The sequence below is a fragment of the Loxodonta africana genome, chromosome X (genome assembly GCF_030014295.1).
Source record: "Loxodonta africana isolate mLoxAfr1 chromosome X, mLoxAfr1.hap2, whole genome shotgun sequence".
NCBI lineage: Eukaryota > Metazoa > Chordata > Mammalia > Proboscidea > Elephantidae > Loxodonta > Loxodonta africana.
The window spans coordinates 79,109,747-79,134,660 of NC_087369.1; the positions used below are offsets into that span (position 1 = coordinate 79,109,747).

Below are 24,914 nucleotides of genomic sequence, written 5' to 3' on the forward strand. Positions count from 1 at the left end.
CTTTAAAGAAATGGACTGTTTACAACTGATTTCCATAGGTCCAAGAATACTGAGCAAAACTCAGGTTCTTTGACTCATAGTTTAAACACAGGACTAATCAGTATCGCCATGGCTGTTGGCACAAGAGATGGAGTTAGGGATTTTTTCATCCAGTCATTCCCATTTCAAAAATATTGAGCACTTTCTATGTGCAGGAGACATATCACTAATGGTCCCTGTTTTCATGGAGTTTATGTCCTAGAGAAGAAGAGAATTAAAGAAACAAAATAATTACAAATGGTAATGGGCTCTATGAAGAAAATAAATCGAAAGGGAGCAAAAGGCTAAAGCACGGTGATAGAGAAGAAAAAAGCATTGTCTCAGGGGTGCACAGTGACAGGAATGCCTTCTTATCTATCTCCATGTGTGCCCAGTGGGGCTTGCCTTGGGACAGCATTGGCAAAAGGCCAGTTTCCCCGCTGGGTGCTGGAGCCACTAAAGATGCAGGCAAGGGACAGGAATGAAAAGGAAAGGGTATCTTCTCCCATCTCAGGGCTCTGCATTGTTCTCTGTCTCTCCTCAGGTACTCTCTTAACTGGAGAGTAAGCTCAGACAGGGCTGGTTGCAGACAGCAAGTTTCGCTGCCACTGTTTGCCTAGGTGGAGAGAAAGGAAAGTAGAAAGAGCATGCTTTCTGATTAGCCTGTCTATTTTGCAGGTGCTGCTGATAAAGCTGGAACTCGAGAAAACCAGGTTGGCTGGGGATTGCTTTCTTCCTGGGGAAGAAGGAAGGCCATAGTCTAGAGCTACCTTTGAGTTTGCTCCCTATTAAATCTGCTGAGGCTTTATTTTGTAAGAACACCCTGCAAATTCTGAGGTTTTTCACTCACAGTCTCCTCCCGTCTGTAGGACTAGAAAAGCTTTGCCCCAGGGCTTGCATTCAGCTAAGGGAACCAAATCTTGCTAGGGCCATTTTCTTCACTCCGCTGGAGACAGGGGTCGTGATATCTGAGCTCCGTAGGCAGCTGAAAGGAACTTCCAGACAGGCCTATTCACCTAGGCCTCTGACTCCCCAGATACTTTTTCAGCACTCAGACTGCCTGGAATCAGGAGCTTAGAAGTTTGAGAGATGTCCTTGAAAAACAGCCAGCCAGCTCCAGGCCAAGTCCAGCCTGGGCTTCTTTCTGCCTTAATAGCCTGGAGGGCTCCTCCCTGATTTGTCTCTACTGGCAGGTTCTGCTGCCTTGCCTTGTCTTATCTCAGCCTCCCTCACTACAGCTGTTTGGCCACAGTGAGAAATCTACACAGCTGCACAGTGCTTGATGGTTTGCAGGGAATTTTATATCCAAACCTCATTTGATCTTCAAACATCCCTGTGAAGGAGGCCGGACAGAGATTCTTATGATCCCCATTTTACAGTTGAGGAAATAAGGCTCCGAGGCATTACATTTGGCTGGGGCTACATAGCTAGGGAGTGGCAGAGCTACAAAATCGTGTTACCCTCTAGTAGAAATGTGTTCACTAGCATCCTAAGGCAGGGAAGAGGGATCAGAATTTGGATACAAAAGGAGACTAGAAACCAGAGGTGGAAACCTGAGAACCTGTGGCTAAGCAAGCAGCCATTATTCACCGTGACTACTATCCTCTCTATCCTTCTCATCCTCCCAGCCAGCTGTGGTGCATCTACAGGGCCAAGGGTCAGCAATTCAAGTCAAGAATGGTAAGAGTCAAAGTAGGCTCTCTCCCTAAAAAGGACTTCCCCCTCCCTCACCCCCAGCCTCCAAATAATCACCCAGCCTAGTTCTTCCCAAGACCCTGAGGTGCCCTTGGCATAGGGGGCCATTCACTACTCCATCCTTCCCTCTGCTGGCTGTCCTAAGTAATTGCTTGCACCGAGACCAACACCCAGATTGCATTTAGAATCACTGATGATGGAGCTGAAAGGAACTTGAGACATCATCTAGCCTGGGGAATTTGGAGGCATGGAGGTTATATTAGAGTCACCATGATAAACATTTACACAGTCCAAATTAGAGAAGGTAAAGCTACATAAAATGAAATTCTTGTCTGATGAGTCGCCACAGAAAATGGGGGGTGGGGCTTCTCTCTGGGTTGGGAGCATGTTAAAACCTCCAGGGAATATGAGATGCTAGTGTCTATCAAAAGGGAGAATGAGTTTAATAAGGTTCAGAAACACTTATTTAATGCAATCCCTGCATTTGTATGATGGGGAAACAGTCCCAGAGAGACTGGATAATACCATAATAAACCATACTGTCTTATGTTTGTATGGTACTTCAGAGTTTTCAACATGCTTTGTCTTATATTTCATTCAGTCCTCACAACAAACCCATGAGGTAGGTATTACCTCCTCTTTACCAAGACAGAATCTGAAGCTCATAGAAGTCAATTTGCCCAAGATTTCACAGTTGTTTAAGCTGCGATTGAAAAGTATTGCTGTCTGACTCTTCCCACTACACTATGCTACTTCAGTGACATGTATATACACTCCACTGAATGATTAGGTTTGTTTTCTTCCCCAAAGAGACTTGAACATTCATTAAAGAACAGAAGCTTTGAAATAATGTCCAGTCCCTAGGGTGGAAAACAAAACCTAAATCCATGAACCCCCAGGAACCTTGAGAAGCAACAATCTAACCAAGATGCCAGATGCTTACAGAGCTTAGAATTGAGAGAAGGGACTGTGAGTGTGGAAATAGTAAATGAAGGTTAAGAAACCTGCTACACGGGGCTAGCTTCCAAGAGCCCAGTCAGTGCTGAACTGGCTATTCTGAGCTTCTCTAATGATTGGGCTTAGCTACTCCCCTAACTAACACCTGGTTGGTTGCCTGACTAATAGCTTCAGAAATGTAAATAGGAACAGAATGGCACAAAAACCCAAGCAGTCCTGCTGAGACCAGGTGCCATAGATTCTAGGGCATTGGGTGGGCCATGATCACCATCTGTCCAGGGTGGACCGAGACAGGATTTAGGCTTGTTTTTGTGTCTGAATGAGTGGCCTCAGCATTTATTCTGTGCCAGCAGTTGCGGATTTTGCCACCATTACCACATAACAAGATTGTTTCCAACCCCTTTGGGTCAATCCCTATTAGTAGCCTGGCTGACCTACCAGGAGCAGAAGTGAGGGAGTCAGGAGGGAGGATCTCACACAAAGCAGTCCATAGAAGTGGGAGATCCAGCACATCCCCTCCTAACTCCTATCCCATCTATGTATCACCTCTAGGAAAGATGACCACCTTTTCCAGAAGGCCTGTTTGCTCACACCTCAGAGAGACAGGCCTCCTGAGACTGGCCAAGCATGGACACTCAAGACATAATTTCTTGAGTGAACACTGGGTGGTTTAGAGGGGAAAAGGCCCCAAGGACTCTCTCCTCTCATGGTGGGAAGGAACACCCCTCTTCCTGCAGGTTAGAAAGGGAGGTTCCCCTTGCCCCAACCCCATGCATGATGGTTCCCACTGTTCAGCCAAGGCAGTGTGAACACTTCCACCCTTAACTAGGGTGGGGATAAGAGACAAATGCTTTGCCAAGGGTGCCTCAGTTCCCCGAAACCCTCCTCTATCCCCCTGGATGCTTCTAGCGTGCCTTGCAGTTCATCCCCTACTCTCATAAAGATCCCTCTCACCTATGGTGCCTTGTTCTGGTGGGCACTCATTTTGGCTGCCACACTATCTGAATCACCCCTGATCCCTAAGGTTCTTCAGTTAGACAGTTTATTGTGCTGAGTGATTTTTCTGGGGACCCAGGAAGGCTTTCCAGAAAGGAGAGGGCATGGAGAAACCATGAAAAGGAATCGCTTAAGGGAAAAGGAGAAAACCCATGAACCTATGAGACAGAAGAGGGATTCAGGAGCTACAGCTGGGAGAGTAAAATTGAATAATAATACCTAGTCTGCCACTCAATGTCAGAATTTTGCCTGTACAGACCCCAGAACAACGCAGAAGATAGGGTAGCATGCCCACCCTCCTCTTAAACCAAAACCAAGGCTGTAAATCACCACATCTCTCTCCTGAGGAGCGGCTGGTGGGTTCGAACCACGGACCTTTTGGTTAGCAGCCAAGCACTTTAACCACTGTGCCACCAGGGCTCGCCTACTCTCCTCTTACACCGCCCCCCAAAAAAAATTCCAGCTAGGAGGTGTTGGGTAAAGACCCTTCCAGATGGAAAGGTCAGGAAAGGAGGAGGACTGACAAGTAGACCTCAGGGGCCCTGAGGCAGGCCTGGCAGCTGCTTTACAAACAAAACACTTCCCTGCTTCCACATGCTAGTCTTGAAAGTTTGACCTTCTGGGCTGTCCAGGTTGCAGTAGGATGAGGTGGGAGTTGTGTAATGTTAACTAGTTCTTATTTCTGTTGCCCAGATCAGTCTGACATGTACTGAGTGATTGCCCTTCTCTCATACTGAGATCTTTCAGGTGGAGTGCTCAATGACTGGTCCCGCATCACAATGAACCCCAAGGTGTTTAAGCTACATCCCCGCAGTGGGGAGCTGGAGGTACTGGTGGACGGCACCTACTTCATCTATAGTCAGGTAGAAGTGAGTACGGTCTTAGGCCTAACTCTTCTTATGCCCAGAATGCAGATCCGGTGCAGGCCACATAGGGGCACTGTGGAGCCAGCCAAGACCAGCCAATGGCTAACTTCCTGCTTTGGCAGAGGGGGCTGGATGGGCAGGAGAGCACTGGGAGGGAGCTGAAAGGAGGAAAAAGAGAGGGGTTGCTTTGTTTTTTTTTCCCCAGTCAGATCATTGAAAAACTGAAAAAAGGTCCCTCCCATACACTGCTATCTATTCCCTCCTGCAGGGCCCCAGGCCTATGGCAGATGCCTCCTTGTTTCCCCTCTGAGCGGTTTGGTTCTACTGCCAAACTTTGTCTCAGTAGATTCTTTGAAAGTCATTTCCAGGTCCGCTGAGAACCCCACCCCACAACACTGCTAGCTGGGGCATTATAATGTGTAGTGCTCCTGCAGACTTTCTTTCCACCTCAGAAAGATTTCTGACTGTCTTTCCTTCCTCTTTCTCCCATTTTTTTTTCCTGTTTTTCTGTTTCTCTACCATTCTTACCTCCTTTCTGCTGTTTCTCCCAGCCCTTTTCTCCCTCTGCTTTTGTCCTTTTCCTGCCCCGGCCCACTCCCCAGGTCTGCCAGTGCTCATTCATTTCTAACCCCAGTCATTTGCCTTTACTAGGGTGGCTTCTCAGAGCTAGAGGTAAATGAGCCTGAGGTTGGGGCTTCTGTGGGGCAGGCAGCAAGCAGGTGATGGATAGAAGGATTACGAAACCAGCAGATGGGTCTCACAGGACAGTGGCCAGAGAAGGTGGGCTAATAAGCATTTACATCCTGGCATAACTTGGGGCCTGACCCAAGATATTATATGGCACCTGAGTATACTGCTCCCTTCTGAAGAGCCTGTAGAGGGAGTGGCCTTTCATAAAGTGATTTAAGGTGAGGAATGAAGGTCCTACGGGCTAAGCTCTATTTGGGTTGGGGGTGGGGTCAAAGCTTGAGTTGGGTTGTGATGGATAGGAGTAGTGAAGGGTGCAAAAATTAATTTTATGGGTCTAAAAGAGAATTGGGAGTGGCCTCAGGCCTTGGACACCATGCAGGCTGGAAAAATCACAATGAGGACAGGGCATTGAGTGTAGGTTAGTGCTTCTTTCTGGGAAAGAGGTGAAATTAGGGACCTGGACTTTGCCCTTCTTAATTCTTTATCTCATTTGGTGGATAGCTCCACATCTCTCTGGATCTGTTTTCTCAGCCTTCACACAAGATGGCCAAGGGGAATTGTGAGAATCTGTGAGAGCAGTTTAGCTGTGAGGGGTGAGGGATTAGGGAAGGGGCTCCAAGCTGAATGAGCTTCCCTTAAAGAGCTGCAGAAATGGCAAGTTGTTACTGGAACTTGCTAATCAGTGACTTCTAAGTTTATACATGAATACTCTTTGGGGCTTGAAACTGGAAGTTAATGTTCATTTGTTTCTGTAGCATTGATTGAACCCCTGATATGTACAGAGAACAGTGCTTCATGCCAAGACTGGGCAGGGTAAGAGGGAGAAGGGAAGGTAAAAGGGGGAATAAGGCATGGTTCTTGCCTTCACAGAGCTTACAACACATGTGTTATTGTAAGAAAGTTTTGCTCAGCCACTGGGCTCCATGGAGGGGGAAGGGGCAGTACATAAGCCTGTCATTCTGTCCTTCCTGTTGGCCAACTAGCACACCCTCAGGTGGCACTGCCCCCTTCACAAGGTATACTGGCAGCTCGTCTGAGAAGGCCCTGTCTGTTCTCATCACAGGAGGGCCCCCACCCTCTCTTTCCTCTCTCCCCCAATCCCTTCTTGTTGCCTCTCACCCAGGTATACTACATCAACTTCACTGACTTTGCCAGCTATGAGGTGGTGGTGGATGAAAAGCCCTTCCTTCAGTGCACACGCAGCATCGAGACAGGCAAGACCAACTACAACACTTGTTATACCGCTGGTGTCTGCCTCCTCAAAGCCCGGCAGAAGATCGCAGTGAAGATGGTACATGCTGACATCTCCATCAATATGAGCAAGCACACCACCTTCTTTGGGGCCATCAGGCTGGGTGAGGCCCCTGCCTCCTAGATTCCCCCTGTTCTGCCCCTGCCCCAGGTTTGAAAGCCTGGACTCCCGGAGCCTCAAGTGCTGCTGTGGAGTGAGGTGTATTGGTGTTGCAGCTGCAGAGAGAAATGCCCCAGTGCTATTTATTCCCCAGTGACTTCAGGATGACAAGGCCTGCTTGACTTTCCAGAATGACCTTGAGTTAACAGGACAGTTGATGGAGCCCCAGAGTTTACATGAAGCAGAATCTTTTTCTTTGGCTCCTTGTTGACTGGCTTATGGCACGACTCTTCAACCCCAAGGTCCCTGTTGTCAGATTCATCATTCATTGCATTAAAGTGAGGGTCCAGGGCAGCAAGCAAGAGAAAGCAAAAGTGCACTCCGGACTCTGGAGTGAATATCTGACCCCAGGGGGGACTTCAGCCTTGGGGGCACACCAATAGCAAGCAGAAGCTGAGCAGCCCTGGCTCCTATCTTGAGTGGGAGCAGGGATAGGGGGTGAGGGGAGTGTTGCAACTGAAGGAGAGGGACAGGGAGGGGAAGAGCAGGTGCTTGTGGCCAAGACCAGAGAGAAAACGGCCAGTGGTGCATCCTCGGCAATGGAACCATTCTTGCTGCTCTGAGTTGAAGCTTCCAAGAGGGTCCAATGACTCTTCCCACCCAGACTGAGAGCCACATTGTAGGCAGCTTTCTGGGCTTTGGAGACAGGAGGTCTGCTCTTTTGAATAACTGCAGGGAATGGCTGTAAACATGCCTGCATCAGAACGTAAATCCATACTTGGGGCCACATGCCTTACACTTTGTTTACAGCTGTGCTGTATGCTCAGAAAATTCCCCAGGGTCCCTTCCCAATTGTTCCCTTCCCAGCCTGACTAGACCTCCTGTCTTCTTTCTCCACAGAGCCTACCTCTGTCTGAGACAGGTGCCTAACCTGGGACCTGTGTTTATGAGTCAGGGATACTCTTTAGCTTACTTGGACACAGAGAGAAATTTCCATTTATAAGCAACACAGATATTCATCTAGTGGAGTTGTGTCTGAGGGAAAAGCATTGGGCTGGATAACCTCCAGGAGTCCCTTCAAGTTCCAATATTTGCAACTTTTACAGACATCTGCCATAATAGCCTACTAAAACTCCCAATCCCTAGACTGCCCTGGGCATCAGCAAGTCAGAGCCTTTCTATGTGATCTAGAAAGGGCAAGCAGTGGGGGATAGGACAAAGAGTTTTTGTTTGTTTTTTCCAAGTTTGCTGCAACCCAAATGGTCATTAGCTCAGTCCTTATCTGAAGAGACAGCAGCTGATGCCCTACTGACCCTAGCTTCAGAAAGCCACCACAAAGCATAGTCACCACAGATTCCAGTGCTGCTGTCCTAGAATCCAGGCTCAGGAGACACCCACATCAAGGCATTGGGCAGGGCTCAGGTTCAGGTCCAAAGTCACCTTCCCTCCTACTTCAAGCTTCCCACCAGCTCATAAGATGGGCCTTATTTCTAACTGGGTCCTTACAGGATGTTCCTCTGCCTAGACCCAGCCTGGCTTCTGGATGCTAGCTCCAGACCAAAGCTGGGAGGGCCAGCCTTGTACAGTCTGCTGCTCTTGCCCCTTAAACATGTTTCCTTTTGAAGAGAAGGGGGATAAGTTCCTTCGGGCAGCTAAAATCCACTAAGAACAACAGGTACTTACTTCTCAGCTGTGCTTTCCCTTTCTAAGCAACCACACTGCTTGGCCCTTCAAAGATCAGGGCAAGAGATGTTGGGATATGCCTTCATTGTCTGGTTGTTAATCATGGCCTTGCAACCCAAGATGAGGCAACCTTTATTTAGGCATATGCCTGGCCCCAATTCCTACCAAGTGCCTTGGACAGTCAGTCCTCAATTGTAGCAATTTTCCTCCTTAAAATTGGAAAGTACTTCCTCTTTTATTATTCTTCCTTCGAAGAAGGTAGGGCAGATAATAGTACAAATTCCATTATTTAGGTGAGGTTCAGAGGTTAAGTGATTTAACCAAGATCTCCCCAATTTAAGCCACAGACCTGGGGCCTTCAGCCAGGTCTGATTCCAAAGCTAGTACTATTCCATTACACCATAGCATTGTGTTGAATTTGGGGGCCTAAAGAGATCCAATAAAAGTGGTAATGTGGAACCAAAATCCTTATGGGTCTGATGGAGAAACCCAGAGATGACCGTTTTTATTCCTTGGTAGTGCCTGTTCTCTTGGCTTTCCAGGGGCACTGTGGCAAAAAAGCAGGATGTTTCTTTGGGAAACAGCCATCAGCCTTCAAGCCCTTATTCAAAAGGGTCTTCTTGGCATCATGTCCAGCCAGCAGGCTTCTAAACTAGTTGCTGTCAAGTTGTTTCCAACTCATGGTGACCCTATGTGTATCAGAGTAGAACTGTGCTCCATAGGGTTTTTGATAACTGATTTTTCTGAAGTCGATCACCAAGCCTCCTTCTGGGACACCTCTGAGTAGACTCAAACTGCCAACCTTTTGGTTAGCAGCCAAGCACATAAACCATTTGCACCACCCAGGGACTACAGCAGGCTTCTAGCACCCACAAAGCAGTTATCCCTCAGGCTCTTTCATCCATCTAACAAACCAGCAAATCATTGTCTATGGGGCCCCTGCTGTGGGCAATGTCCTCCTCTGGTTATCCTACAGATAGGTTCCGGAAGCTGGCCCACTTCGCACAGCTATTAAGTGACTCCTTTTCACTTCTACCATACCACAGAGACCTTCGTGCTGCCAGCATCTCTCAGGGGTGGAGAGAAGACTTAGGAGAGGACCGGTTCTAAAGCCAAAAGGGTGTGAGAAGAAGGAAAAGGCTTCTTAATCATGTCCCTAAAGGACATTTTGATACCCATTCTATTCTCCAGATGTAAAGCAAATTATGGGGGAAATAGGATTCCTATAGAATCCTTTATTCATTCAGAACCCTCAAAAGGAACCCTAGAGGGAAGGGGGTTGCTGAGGGAAGCAAGAGGTAGCTGGGGAGCTCTGTTGCAGCAAAGTTATTCACAAAGTGGTGAAGCAATTTGCTGATAAGATGATGTGGAAATAGATTTACAGTTTGGAATTACGCTGGCATGAGTGTGCCAGAGGGTCAAAGCTAGCATAGGAAACAAGACAAGAACATTTGTGGGCAAGCAAATGACAGAGGTTTGAAGGAGAATTAAGCAGAGGCCTTTTTGCCAGCTTCTTAGGCTTCAACAGCCAAAGCTGGCACAAATGGCAAATGTAGGGGCTGCTCAGCTACAAGGTCTCCGGAAAATGTAGTATTTGCCTTATTTCCCCCCTTCATTCATCCTGAGCCAAATTTCTTTTTCCTGAGCAGGAAAGGGCAAAGAACCCTGGAGTTGAACAAAGACTGATCCATGTATGGGTACATGTGTTTTATGTAACTTCTGGTGGATGCAAATAGATTCAGAGAAGTTCAGAGCTAGAAAGGCCCTTAGAGAGAATCTAGTCCAACCTACATTTTTATCTGATATGGCATTCTGCTTTGCTACTCATTTGGAAACTGAGGCCCAGGGAGGGAAAGTGACCTATCCAAGGTGGTGAACAAGCTTGAACTAGTCACCCTCCTGACTCAGTAGAGTAAGGGGTAGGGCCGTCCCTGCCCCACACAGGCCCCCTTCTCTTTTCTACCCACAGGCTTGAGGCTGGAAGTACTCAGGCCCCCCTGGTGCAGCCTCAGGCTACATCCCTGCCTAGAGGCTCCTTGAGGCCATGTTAGCACAAAGAAGGAAACTGATTTTTAACTATAATCCATTTCAGAGCTCTCTCCAGGAGGGGTTGGGGTGTGTCATTTCTCTACTCCAGAAGCTTCCAGCTGGGATGGGGGGGTGGGCTTTGTTGAGCGAATGGCCTGGAATAGGCCCAATGCTGCTTTGGGGGTCAGCATCGAGTGTGAGATACTGTGTATATAAACTATATATAATGTATATAAACTGGGATGTAAGTTTGTGTAAATTAATTGTTTATTCTTTGCAAATAAAGCTTTTTTCCCCCTGTTCTTGAAATCAGTTTGAGCACTTCCTACATGCTGGGTGCTTCTTTGCAAGTGACACCACACATGAGCTAGGGGAAGGACCAAGGCACCCATTTCTCAGGGGGGAACAGAAACAAAGTAGTCTGGATTTCCTGTCAGAGCATCCCACATCCTCTCTGTGCCCCAGAGCATATGCTCCCGTCCCTATCACCTTCAACCTTCTATAACTGCATGCCCACTAGGCTAGATGTCCTTCCAAAAGGAACATGGTCCTGGGGCAGAGACGCATAGCATGAGGCCACCCTCTGCTTGAGACTGTGGTATATATAACAGATATTTCAGGCCTGGGCCCAAAATAGTATGGGTAGATGCAGCCTCCGGCTCCTCACCGCAGTGCCATCCTATTCTGCAGATGAGGAATCAATGCTCAAAGAGTTTAAGTAGCCCACCCAAGGTCACGCAACTAGTGTGTCAGCCTGGTCTGATTCCAAGTCCATTGGACTTTCCACTCTACCATGTGGCCTCCACAACTTTACATGGAGAAGCCATGCAGAGGCTAGAAATAAGGAAAAGACTCACGGAAAGATTGAAAGAACAGACAGTAGCTGAGGAACATGTAGCCCTAGAGAGTTCGGGGCACCTTTGACAACCCTGCAATTTTTGCCCCCATTGTATAGGTGGAGAACTTGGCACTTATGCAGCAATGTGCATGTGACAAATCTGAAATGACCAGGTGTACGTGGGCTGTGTGTTGGAGCCCAAGCTGGTCCTCTGGCTGCCTTAGGTAAAAGTGGTTTTCAAAAGGAAAACAGCCACGGAAAACCTGGAAACCATTTAAAAACACATTATGGGGGCTCAGAAAATGGGATCTCTGGCAAGAGGAAGTAACGGAGACAACAAAAAAGTGGAAGTATTTCTTTGCCCCACTGTGTACAAATCATTACATGAGGCAGGTGCCCCAGGCAGATCCAGCAGACCACACTGTGGCAAATGCACAGGATGTTCTGGACTAAATTGACAAGTTTGATGCAGGTGAATCACTGGGACCAGACGACATCCACCCAAGAGGGATGGAACAGGGGAGCTGTGGGACAAATGGTGTAAGATGTCATTGCCAAAAGCCAAGAGACTGAGGGACTCACTGCTTAGAAAGAGAGTTCTTTATGGCTGCCTGAAGCTAGGCACCTCACTTCCACCCTGAGCAGGCTGGCTGAATCTCTGGCAAAGAGCAGAGTTATAGAGCCAGGTGAGTACAGACAAGTTGCTGGGGAAAAGACAGCCAGTCTCCTGGAGGGGAAATTGGGCCCAAACCTGATCCATTCTATTCGAGCTTTATGAGGCAGAAACTAAGTGTGGACTATGGGGTAGCAGGAGGTATCTATTATTTAAACTTTCCAAGGACTGTTGACAAGATCTTATACTGTAAACTTTCTTCTAAAAATTGAGTTGCCATGGAATTTAGGGCATTGTTTGTTCAGAGACAGGAAATGGACAAAATGGTCGGAAGATAATAATTTTGTGTAGCTCTCTAGTTTACAAAGTTCAATCACATCTGATATCATTTGATTTTCCCAAGAGCCTTTAAGGTAAGCAGAAGAGGGATTATTAGTTCCATTTTACAGATGAGGAAACTCAGGTTCAAAGCTAACTGATTGCCCAAAGTCACATGACTTGAGGATGGTAGAACCTGAACTCAAAGACAAGTGGATCTTAAGGAATCCAGGCCTGCAAGAATCTCTGTGTCAGGAGATGGGACTGTTTGGGAGCTAGAGAAGAACAGACATGCACAGGGATCCTGGAGCCCTCAACGCAGACTAGTTGGGGCACAAGCAGTATCAGAGATGGGCTTTTTATTCTGTCCACTGTTTTCCTCAATACAGGTGCTGAATGAGAAAGCATGTGTGAGGGGGCCTTCAGGATACCTCTCCCCTAGGGCCTTCCCTGCCACTTGAGGCTATCTCCCTTGTAGCCCAGTGGAACAGGGCAGAGAAGAGCTGGAAGGAGAGAGATGAAGGGGAAGGGAGGGGAGTGCAGAAAACAACCAAGTGGACAGCCCCTCCCCATCTTGTTGTTGTTAGGTGCAGTCAAGTTGGTTCCGACTCATAGCGACCCTATGTACCACAAAACGAAACATTGCGCCATCCTTACAACCCTTGTTATACTTGAGCCCATTGTTGCAGCCACTGTGTCAATCCATCTCACTGGGGCCTGGCCAAAATCTTAAGGCCTGGTCAAATCTTGGCCTCCCCATCTTGAGGCTTGGCCAAATCAGTTTTGTCCTCCAGATTCACCAGTTCCACACCTTCTAGCCAGGCTTCTGGCGATGTCTGTCAAACCATCACCAGCTACTGGGTCTCTGACATGCCAAAAGTGATCTTATGCTGGTCAAACAGTTTGTGTAGGGCATCAATATAGAGTGCGTGGTATTTAGTGATAGTCTTCTGGCTTGGGTTCTCAATCTTGGGCAGTGGTAGAGGCTCCCCCACTGCCAGGGGGAACAGAGAAGGAAAAGGGAAAAGCATCAGAATACTTCACTCCTCAGAATGGGCCCCAACCCTCGAATCCAGGTTCTCCTCACCCTCACCCTCACCCCACCACTACCCTAGCCAACCTCTCTGCCTCTGGCACACCCAGAGTTCAGATTAGGCCTCAGAACTGGCTCATGTATCCTAAACCAAGGCTTCCCACAGAAAGGCCCACTCACCAATGGTGGTTACAGGCTGAGCGTAGGGCAGAGGGCCTCTGGAGTTCCTGATGAAGCGCGTCCACAGAAAGCACAAAGGTAGATATGTGCCATGCTCTGGAACCACTTCTGCAAGCAGTGGACAAAGCCTCAGGATTGAAAATAGGCTGATCATAGAAGTCTGTCTCCCCAAAGAAATAACTGGAGATTAGAGCCACCCTTCAGAGGAAAGGTGTGTTCCTTGAGGCCCAAAATGGTAGGGACCCAGCTGAAAGCCAGACATGCTGACTGTCAGTGGTCCCTAGGACTGCCTACAGTCTCCTCAGGCCCCAACCTAGCTGTACATAGGTCCAGGCTAAGTGGGAGGGTTCCACAGCCTACCCCAGGCTGCCTGTAGGGACAAAGCAGCAGCAAGCTAAAGGAAGCAAGCCCCAGACTCCTGTGAGCCCACAGGCCTGTAACCCTGGGAGAAAAGACCCAAGGGCTATTTCATTTGTCTTTCTTCCCTTTAACACACATGCTAAGTTTGGCTCTCTCTGAGATGTAATTGCAGCCAGCCCCCTTTTATAGAGTAACTGTGAGAGGTTAGTGAGAGGGAGAACAGGCTCAAGGCTGGCCCTCTAGCCTTTCTTCCTAAGCAGAAATGCCTCCAGGCCCTCGCCCCAGCTCTACCCCAACCCAGAAATGGCTTTCCTCCTCTCTCTCTAAGGATACCATTTTCTCAAAACCCCCTCCTCCTTCCCTGTTAGGCTTTCGGAACCTCTCCTCCCAGCCTGGACCAGAGCTATCCTTACCCATGCCAAAGGGGCATGTACACAAAGGCACTCTGATTCTTTAAGACCAGGGTGGTAGAGCCTGGCTGGTTGTATCTGCACTCTGCCAGGCCACTGACACCACGATGAGCAAACTTTCCTCCTTACTTCTTCAAAGGAGGGGAAGATCAAGGAGCCTCACATCAGGCAGGTGAGCCAGGGGTGACTTTTTAAGACCAGAGGGGATCACAGAGTTAGCCTTTTATCCATTCCCCCCACATCTCTCCCTTGGAGAATCATTTTTTTCTTTGGCTTTACCTCCTAGGAGCCAATTCACCTGCAGATATTGTATAGTCTCTGGGGAAAGGCAACCAGAAAAAGGCTCCCAGTGTGAGCATATAGAAGGTGAGGCCAGAAAAGATCTTGGAGAAGCCTGTGATCTCTGTGACAAAGTGGCCAAAGTAGGAAAGGGACACGATGCCATGAGGGTGGCAGACAAGGATGTAGTTGTGGTTGGGAGAGATATCATGAGTCATCCAAAGCTGTGGAGGAAGATGGAGTCAGGAGTGGTCTAGCCAAGGAAGTGTGTTCCTCTTTTGCCTAGAGACCTCGAAGGGAAAGAGCTGCTATGTCCAACCATGCAGGTTGGATAATGTACAACTCTAGGGGGCGTGTCATTCACAAAGGCCTCAGTGTGAATGGCACCCTCCATCCCCCACCCTGACCCAACTGCTAGCACTGGAGTTGGGGCTGGTCCCTGAGTCTGAGTAGGAACCTGGGGATACTCACATTGAGAGGGAAGTAATCACAGTACCATTTCCACAGGTGCCAATGCCTCACACAGGTAAGCTGGCAGCCACCTGAAAACAGAGCCAACATAGCCAAGTTTTGCCCCACCCCCCATTGTCCTCTTCTGAGCCCTTTTGGGACTGCCACAGGGTATTCTCACCTCCTGCTGTTTCCCAGCTTCTTAAGTGACAACTAGGATGGAGCTATAGCAAGCCAGGGCCAACTTAGGACAAACCTAACTCTCTGCTTCACTAACTGCCTCTTCCCCAACTCACTCCAGTTCTGGTTTGGGCCTTTCTATCACCTTAACGGAAACCCTGATGGCGTAGTGGTTAAGTGCTATGGCTGCTAACTAAAGGATCAGCAGTTTGAATCCACCAGGCACTCCTTGGAAACTCTGTGGGGCAGTTCTACTCTGTCCTATAGGGTCGCTATGAGTCGGAATCGACTTGATGGCCCTGGGTTTTTTTTGTTTGTTTGTTTATCACCTTAATAGGACTGCTTTTCTCAGCTTCTCTAGCCCAGGGAATGCCAGCTGAAGAGCTGCCTGGGACATAGCCAGAATATCTCAGGATTATAAGGTGAGAAAAGGAAAGAGGTGATCACATGTGGCAACACAGCACCAGTAAGGCCCTTACCTCGCTCAAGGGTCTTCCAGTCAAAAGCCAGCCAGGTGAAAATGAACACAGTGATTGGCCAGTATGATGTGAACACCACCAGGTGGAGGTTGCCACAGGTCACATAGTGATTGCTGGAGGAAGCCCAGCCTAGAGTCAATGAATTGTGAATAGTCCCTCACCCTTACCCTCCCTCCAGAGTCCTGTCTACCCCAAGGTTTCATGCTGTCTCACTCATGCTCACTCAAAGCTCTCACTACCTCACCCCAGCACATGGCTCACATGCTCACCAAAGTAGGAATGGGTCATGATCTCATGAGGGGGACAAACTCTTCTCCTCCCTGGCCTTGGGAACCTGACTCAGGTCTTGAATGCAAGATGTTTTCCTCCCCACCTGTACTTAACACAGTAAGCCCTCTAGTCCCCAGGACCAGCTCCAGCAGGGCTGTGGGCTGCATCTGGAGTCTGTTTAATGGCAGAGAGCCAGTGGTGAGTCACAATGATCTGGTCATCAGAAGTTGGGGGTCCTGGAAAGATAGAACCAGGGACACTTTTCCTTCGATTCACGGTTTCTTCATATCGTCTCTGCGAAGCTATAGTGGAAGTAATACCAGAGAAAGAGAAGACCTAGCTTCAGTCAGGTTCAGAACACACAAGACTGGCAAACAAGAAACAAGGAAAAATGTAAGATAGAATAGAATAAGGTACTGGAAGACTGTAGGGTAACATGTTAGGAAAGATTTAAGGAAGAAGAGAAGTCATATGGGGCCACACTCTCTTGGAATTATTACTGGACTCAGTTTTTAAAAGATTTGTAAGACTGTGAGAGAAGAGTGGGTCCAAACAAAGGTTAGAAAAGACAGAAAACACTTCAAGTGAACATAGCAGATTGAACACAACTGTTTATCTTGACTCCTTGCTGGAGGTGCATGAAAAGTACCACGAAAAAAGTTTTAAAAGAGAGGTCCACAAGGAGAAACAGAATTAGAGAGGAGCCAATGGTGGATGAGAGATATGAGCAAAAATTTTGCATGCTGAAAAGTAGATGGAGAAGGGCTTAGAACAAAGAAAGTTTGTTCTGCAAACAGCAAGCTTGCTCTGCAAATCCCATCTGCAAGGGGATATGCCAACAAGAAGCAAGCCTGTTTGCACTGGAGAATCTAGGAAAGACCCAGAATTTGGAGGCACCAGGTGTCACAAAAGGCAAGGGTGAGGCACAGGACTAATAAACAGGAAGATTGATTGAATGACAAAGAAGTAGTTAGAGCCCAGGTTCCTCCTCTCCCCTGCACAACTGGATAATGGAAAGATTATTATCTAAACCAAATAGACTCTAGACTCAGATACTTACAGCAGGCGTGGCTAAGGTATACACAGCTAAACTGTTAATCAAATAGGAAGATAGAATAAAGACATTCCAGATATACACAAAACTCAAACCATTTGCTGTCAAGTCGACTCCAACTCAGAGAGACCCCATGTGCGTCAGAGTAGAACTGATTTTTCAGAAGTAGATCACCAGGCCTTTTTTCAAGGTGCCTCTGGGTGGATTCCAACTGCCAACCTTTTAGTTAGCAGCGGAGTGAGTTAACAGTTTGCACCACCCAGAGGCTCAGATATACACAGTCGCATAATTTGTCTCCCATGTCTCTTTCTAAGGAAACTATTGGAAGATGAGCGCCAACAACATGAGAGAGTAAGTGAAGAAAGAAGGCATGGGAGCCAGGGAAAAAAAGAGGGACCAACAAAGAAAGCGACACGGGCCAGGACTAGGACGAGGCAAGCAAGGTGCCCAGAGCACGGAATTTAAGGAGACAGTCCCCAAGTCATGCAAGTACTAACCCCACACTTACACAATCCTAAGAATGAGCACCTTCTTCAATTTTGCACCAGACCACCTGAAAGGCTCTGGAGGTGACAGCTGTGCATGAGGCCAGATTGTAACAGGAGGATGGATGGGGGCTCTAACACCAATGTCCTCAAGGAAAAAAAAAGAGGAGCGAGGAGACATACAATTCCTGATGTGTTTGTACATATTGAGAGATTAACGTATCTGTGAAGAGTTTGGGGATGAATTAGTGATAAGTACGTAGATGACTAAATAAATAAATAATGAGGCAATAACTCCAGGGAAAACAAGAAGTTGCACAAGAAAGGAAATGTAATCTTAGTACACCAAACAGCTCAAATTGTAAATAATATTTTCCTAGTCAAAGGACTCCCTGGGTAGAGCAAACAGTTAAGCGCTTGAGTACTAGCCAAAAGGTTGGCAGTTTGAACCCACTCAGAGGCACCTTGGAAGACAGGCCTGGTGATCTGCTTCCAAAAGGTCACAGCCTTGAAAACCCTATGGAGTGCAGGGGTATCAAAAATATCGAATACACCATGGACTGCCAGAAGAGCAATCAAATCTGTCTTGAAAGAAATACAGCCAGAATGCTCCTTAGAAGCAAGGATGGTGAGACTTCATCTCACATACTTTGGACATGTTATCAGGAGGGACCAATCCCTGGAGAAAGACATCACACCTGGTAAAGAAGAGGGTCAACGCAAAAGGGGAAGACCCTCAATGAGATGGATTGACACAGTGGCTGCAACAATGGACTCGAACATAACAATGATTGTGAGGATGGCACGGGACTGGGTAGTGGTTCGTTCTGCTGTACATAGGGTTGCTGTGAGCGGGAACCAACTGGTTAGCACCCAACAACAACAATAACGACAGCAAAATATTTGTCATGGTAACTGGTTACCTCTGGGGAGTGAGATTAGGGATTGAATTGAGGCAGAAGAGATAACAGCCTAGTGGCTCCAGCCCTCCTACATTGGACCTGGCCCACGGAGGCCTTCAATAAACGGTCATTCTCCCTCCCCATGCCCCAGTGCTATATCAGCTCCTAGGCCTTGGGGACTTTTCTCTATCATGGGCACACAGTGGCAGTAGGGGTGTAAGTATAGGACAAGAACTCAAGAAAGATAATGGAATAGAACCCAACATCTTAAATCTTCCAGGTTAGAGCAGGATCTAGAGACAAGAATTAGTTACAGGTACCACAAGGCCACCAACTCTGGTTTCTGAGAATCCTGAAGCCAAGACTGAAGAAGAAAGGCAGCCTTGTTAACCAAGAGGAAGAACCCCGCGCTCAGGGAGGAAAACTGCTCTTCTTGAAGAATAGTCTCACCAAATACCAAACAGCCCTTTTGAAAAAGCAGATGGGCAAATGGTCCTCTCTGAAAAGCAGGTGACTAAGCAGACCAGCTCTGAAAAGACCAGTTCTGGCAGACTAACCTCAGATTTTTTGAGACCTGGAAGCTGGAGGGATGAGAGGGGTGGTAGCCCACCCCTCCAGCCAGGTGGGAGACTCAGCCCTTACTAAACAGAAAGAAGGCCTATGCCACAGGGTGGGGAAGTGTCCAAAAGTCCAGCTGGAGTCCTCATCCTCAGTAGGAGGCCATTCTGAGCTAGTCTCTTCCACCTTTTAGTCAGGAATTTTCACATATGCAGAAAGCCTAGCTTCCTCCTTGCTCCCTGGCCTAGCGTATAACCCAGGGACATATCTATACCAAACCTCCCAGTCATTAGTGAGTGAGAAGATGCAAGAGGCAGAGAAAGGAACGCATATGCTGGAATCAGGCCCCCACGGGCTCATCTCCCCAAGCCCAGCTCCTCCACTTCCTAGCTGTGTGATCTTGGACAGGCCACTTATACTACATGTATCTCAGCTGCCTCATTTGTACAGTGGAGATTATTCTCCACATATGGTCTTAGAACAGTGCCTAGCAGGAAGAAAGTGTTCAATAGACGTTAAGTATTGTTATGTGAGTGTTAGCTATCATTCTGTGTGTGTAGCTATTCCTATGTATCACTACGCATAGTATTCGTTTCTACCTCATGAGATCGTCATGAGGCTAAAATGAAATAATAGGTGTGAAAGTACCTGGTACAAAGTAAGTGCCTAGTACATATGAATTACCTTCTCCTTCAAGGTCCCTTCCAGCTCTGATTGCCCACCATTCCTAGGGTTAATACTAATCTTTTCAGCATTGAGAGGGCCTGGCGCCCACCCCAAGCAGGCCTCTGAGCTCCCCATTCCCTGTCCTCTGGCTCGATGGTGGGTTGAGAGAAGGAATGCCCACCTTCTCTATTCACCGGTATGTCCCTGTGCCAACCCTAGGCTCCCGGGGCCTACCTGCATTCTTCATTGCCAGATATCTTACAAGGTCATTTTAGTTCATGCTCCTGCCTCCAGCCAGTACTCATCTCAACCACCAGGCAAATGAGAATTTTTTCCAGGTCCGCCTCCCACAGAGCTGGTTTACTTTAGCTCTTAGAACACAGTGGCCAGCACATAAGTAATTTTCACAAAGTGTTTGTGGTGTAGGTGTTCAAAAATGGGATGGACAAATGGATGAATCCCTCTGGATAAGAGGTTTTTCAGAGTCTCCCTCTGACACTGGACCAACTCTCTCCCACTGAAGGTTTGCTTGAGTCCCTGCAGTTGCAGATAAGCCTTGTTCCTCGGTTAGCCTCAGTGGAACTGCTCTCCACCTTCCAGAACATGCCTTCCGTGCCCCACTGTAGACCCAGGAGGGCCCACGATATACATCTGCACTCAAGACATGCACACACACACATACACACACACACCTGCATAGGTAAACATCCATATGTGAACACACATGCCCACATGTGCACACACATGCCCACATGTACACACATTCACACCTGCATAAGCACACACCCATATGTGCACACACATGCCCACATGTGCACACACAGATCCCATGATACAGCTTTGAGTTACACAGATCAAAAACACATTTGTCAAAATTCAGTGAAAGAAGACTTCAGGGAATACTTTTGGTTTAAGGTTTAAAGATTATCTCAGGGCAATAGTTTCAGGGGTTCATCCAGCGTCCATGGCTCCAGAAAGTGTGGAGTCCATGAGAATATGAAATTCTATCCTGCAATTCCCCCCTTTTGATCAGATTCCTCTACAAGATCTTTGATCAAAATGTTCAGTAGTGGTAGTCAGGCACCATCTACTTCTGGTCTCACGGCAAAGGAGGCAGTTGTTCATGGAGGCAATTAGCCACACATTCCATATCTTCCTCCTATTCCTGACTCTCCTTCTTCCTCTGTTGCTCCAGGCAAATAGGGACCAATTGTTGTACCCTGGGTGGCTGCTTGCAAGCTTTTAAAACCCCAGGCACTACACAATGAACTAAGAGGTAGAACAGGAGCACTAAACACAGTATTAGCCCAAGTAACTGGGATGTCCCATGAAACCGTGACCCTAAACCTCCAAACCAAAGAACCAAATTCCATGAAGTATTTGGTTGTACATAAGCAGCTGCTCTTTTTTTTTTTTTGTAATTATTATGACTATATCTAACACACTACTTTTGACAATTCAACTTCCTACAAGTGTACAACTTATTGACAAATGTGATTTCTCCATGCATGTACATGTGTGCATGTGACCTTTGTGTATGGGTATATACGTACAAATGTAAACACGTGTCTACTGTCCATGGATAGCATCTCCAAGTATGTGTCTGTGTGCTGTGGGGCTGTGTGAGTGTGAAAGCATCTAAGTCCAGCCAGGTGTGTGCTGCAGGCTAAATACATGGACACGTGAAAGACTGGAAGTATTTATTAATGCAAAATATAATTACCAAGGGCGTAGTCTAAGCCAGGCACTGATCTAGGGGGCGGGATTATTTCAGTGAGCAGAGTAACCAAACAAACAAAAAATACCCTACCTTTTTTGTGTAGTTTACATTCTGGTGGGGGAAGACAGACAATACAAATTAATTAATTAATTAGTATGCTATAATGTGATACCACCAGTTGCCCTCCTGTAGACTCTGACTCATGGCAACCCCATGTGTGTAGAATAGGACTGTGCTCCATAGTGTTTTCAGTGGCTGATTTTTCAGAAGTAGATTGCCAGACCTTTCTTCTGAGGCACCTCTGGGTAGATGCGAATCTCCAACTTTTTGGTTAGCAGCCAAGCATGTTAACCATTTGCACCACCTAGGGACTCCCATAAGGCAATTAGTGCTCTGAGGCCCAAATGCCTTCACAGGGGAGTCTCATTGGTGAACACCTACCATGCACCCCGCCGTTGCCTGGGTACCTTCCCTATATCCAGCATTGTCCTATCCAGTTCTACAGAAAATATATGAAGGGTGTTGGCTGGAATGGTGGTTCTGTGAAGAGACTTGTGGGAAGTGAGGCTAGAGAGGGTAGCGGGACCAATCTCCAAAAGTCTGGACACTAGGATGAAGAGTTTGGATTTAATCCTGTGGGCACTGAGGAGGCAGGGTCAGCTTCTGAGCAGGGATGGTGACTTGTGCCAAATGCCACCTGAGGACAACTGTCAGGCATAGGGTGGCTGTCAGAGCCCAGGGGCCCAGCTGTCTCCATGATTGACAATGCTCACCTTCTCCTCTTGCAGGACCAGCTCTACCTCCACGTAGAGTAAGTGGATGGGCTCATGGGGGCTTTCACGGGCATAGAAAGGCCTGCTGGCCCAGACCTCTCTCCCCATTAGACTGAATTATTGTTTGGGGTAGGAGTAGCCCATCCCCCATTAGGATCCAGGCCTTTGTTAGGGAAACTTCCTGAGACAGTCCCCTATGGAGGAGCAAATCTCTGTGAACATTAAACACAGGTGGGAGGTGAGGGAGGAGAGGAGCCACAGGTGATGGCCACGATTCTGATTTTAGTCCTGGGTGGAGAGTGGGGATGAGGAATGCAGGAGGAGGAGCACTTCCTGCAGGGTGGGCGAAGCAACTTATGAGCTTAGTTTGGGCCACTATTTGTGAGAAGGGCCTGTGGGACAAGCAGGCCCTGTGAGGGCTAGTAAATCCAGCTGCAAGTTTCTAAAGTGTATTCTGCTACCTCTGGGCTTCCAGAGATTTGCCACAAGGGCAGTTTCAGGGGGATAAAGACGGGGAGGCTGAGCGGGGAACTCTGGACTCCCCACCCCCCACTTAAAACAGAGGACCAGCTCTCTTTTGATCTATTTATGATTGGAAGTCCATGAAAGATTGTATTTAACAAAACGATTCTCGGGAGTGGAGTAGAGGAAGAACATTCTGCAAGGCCCTGAGGGAGCCTAGCAGGAGAAGGATCTGCACATTCCCGCCAAGAAGAAGCTGCCTCGGCTCAGCCCCAGCTGGGGGTGGGTCATAGGCCAAGTGCATGTGGCTGCGGAGACATTTCCAGGGACCACAGCCAAGGCAGCAAGAGGAGACTGGGGCCGGCCTGAAAAAGAGTAAGAGCTGCCTGCTAGAAAGAAAGATTGTCTGGGGTCTGAGTGGTTACTTCTTCCACTGATCCACTCCCAATGGGGTCCTCATGCATGTCAAGCCCAGCCTTGAGGATTTGTGTTGTTCTCGCTTCTTCATGTGTCTGTCCCCTGCATGCCAACTACTCATCCTGGCCCCCCGAGTCAGGGAGAATTTAGGGCAGGAACTGGGTCTTACTGTTCTCATATGTCCAGCCCCTAATACAGGCCACACAGTAGACACTCACCGATGTTTGTTAATAACATGTCTGAGTGAATGGAAGCCCGACTTGTGTGGCATTGGGGGATTTCCAAGGCTTGGTTTCCCCATGTGTAAACAGGAGGTAATGAGCTGTCCTTCTCAAACTTGTAAGAACTCAGAGAAGTAACAAATAGCAGTCGCTTTAGGAACTGTGAAATGACGTCCACGTTTAGGTTGTTGCTGTCACTGTCTGTAGATTAAGCGGAGGAGAGAGTGGCTTTTTGATTTTGATCAAAAATTCCATAGAAGAATTCTGTTCAAAAGGGGGAAAATGCAGAACATTTTGATCAAAAATTCTATAGAAAAATTCTGATTGAAAGGGGGGAAATGCAGAACAGAATTTAAAATTCTTATGGAATCCAGACTTTCTGAATCCATTGAGCCTGGATGAATCACTGAAACTATTTCTCTGAGATAGTCTTTAAACCTTAAACCAAAAATATCTCCTGAAGTCTTCTTTAAACCAAACAATAGTTTAGCTTAACAGTAAAGAATGTCTGTCTTGAGTATTGTGCTCTTTTAAAGAGCTATCTATATGGGATCAAACTGACAACAGCAACTCAAAAAGTTAGATCAGAAGCTTGGTGGGCAGTAAGTTAATGTTAATTGGGGAGGAACAACTCAGAAAAAGAGGGTGAGAATGGTTGCACAACTTGAAAGATGTAATCAATGTCACTAAATTGTACATGCAGAAATTGTTGAATTGGTGTACGTTCTGTGTATATTTTCAACAAAAAAATAAAAGAATTTTTTAAGTTAAAAAAAAAGAAGGGGATAGTTGTATGTGGGGAGAATGGAGGAGCACTGGGAAGAGAAGGCCCAGAACTATACTAACCTGCCCTGGGATGGACTACCCTCTGAGAAAGGGCGTCAGAGATTCAAGAACAAAATCAATGATAGTGTGAGCATTTGGAATATTCTAGAAGCTCTGTCTCTCCATCCCCACAAAGAAGGCCATGTGCCAAGCTGAGGTACCTGCACGCATCTTAACACCGAACAGAGAAAAGGTCAAGGCTATTTGGAGGTTTCCAGTCCTGAGTCTTATCACCCCCCTACCAATTATGGCCCCATCCCACCTGCGCAAAATCCCTGGATATTCTGGAGCTCAGAGACTGTCAGGGCTAGAAGGGTCCTCAGAGGCTTTTCATTCCAAACCAGTCAAAGGAGGATTCTTCTTCACCATAATTGAGCCCCCTGCCAGTGAAATCCTTCTTCCTACTCTCAGATCCAGGCCCCCACCCCCACTATTCCTACTCTACCACCACCATCATCAGTTGTCATAGAGTTGATAGTGACCCCACATGTTTCAGAGTAGAACTGCACTCCATAGGGTTTTCAATGGCTGTGACCTTTCAGAAGCAGATCTCCAGGACTTTCTACTTCTTCTTTTTTCAGCAGAACACACCAATTCAACCGTTCCTACATGTACAATTCAGTGACTTTGATTACATTCTTGGGTTGTGCAACCATTTTCACCTTCCTTTTCTGAGTTGTTTCTCCCCAATTAACATTAACTTACTGCCCACCAAGCTTCTGATCTAACCTTTTGAGTTGCTGTTGTCAATTTGATCCCATATAGGGGAAGGAGATGGACAGGAAAGGCCAAGCCCACACTTGACCATTTCTCCCAGAAGATTCACCCCTCCACCTCCAACCTCATGTCACTGGTGACTGTAACGGATCCCAAACTACCATGTGTGCTCATGTGGTTCCACAGTATATGCAAAGGGAGGATAAAGAAACTGCTCTGGGTACATAAACCATTAATGAGAAGAGCAGAGGAAGAAAAAGAGATTGGACCCAAGACAGGATACGAATCTCTATTCCTAAGCACAGTTGCAATTTTTCATGTATTTTTTTATAGTTCAGCAGTAATTTGGTTTTAGCCTTTCTTCTATTTGGCCATAAGCTCCTTGAGGTTAGAAATCTCTATTTTGCTCATTGTTATATC

At 47.3% G+C, this 24,914-nt stretch overlaps 2 protein-coding genes across 2 annotated transcripts in view; one reads left to right on the plus strand and one right to left on the minus strand.

Moving 5' to 3' along the window:
- The window catches only part of EDA (ectodysplasin A), a 638,371-nt gene extending 628,044 nt beyond the window's left edge, over positions 1-10,327 (plus strand). The window contains exons 5-8 of the mRNA XM_023551453.2: positions 697-731; positions 1,647-1,698; positions 4,405-4,529; positions 6,346-10,327. Coding sequence (XP_023407221.2) covers positions 697-731; positions 1,647-1,698; positions 4,405-4,529; positions 6,346-6,597 — 464 coding nt within the window. The 3' untranslated portion in view covers positions 6,598-10,327. The remainder of the gene's footprint in view (positions 1-696; positions 732-1,646; positions 1,699-4,404; positions 4,530-6,345) is intronic.
- Positions 10,328-12,892: 2,565 nt separating this feature from the next.
- Positions 12,893-15,712, minus strand: AWAT2 (acyl-CoA wax alcohol acyltransferase 2). The gene is given in 9 exon segments (XM_023551399.1): positions 12,893-13,047; positions 13,267-13,323; positions 13,326-13,397; positions 13,400-13,464; positions 14,040-14,160; positions 14,311-14,539; positions 14,787-14,857; positions 15,425-15,580; positions 15,694-15,712. Coding segments are annotated over 9 exon segments (945 nt in total).
- Positions 15,713-24,914: the final 9,202 nt, after the last annotated feature.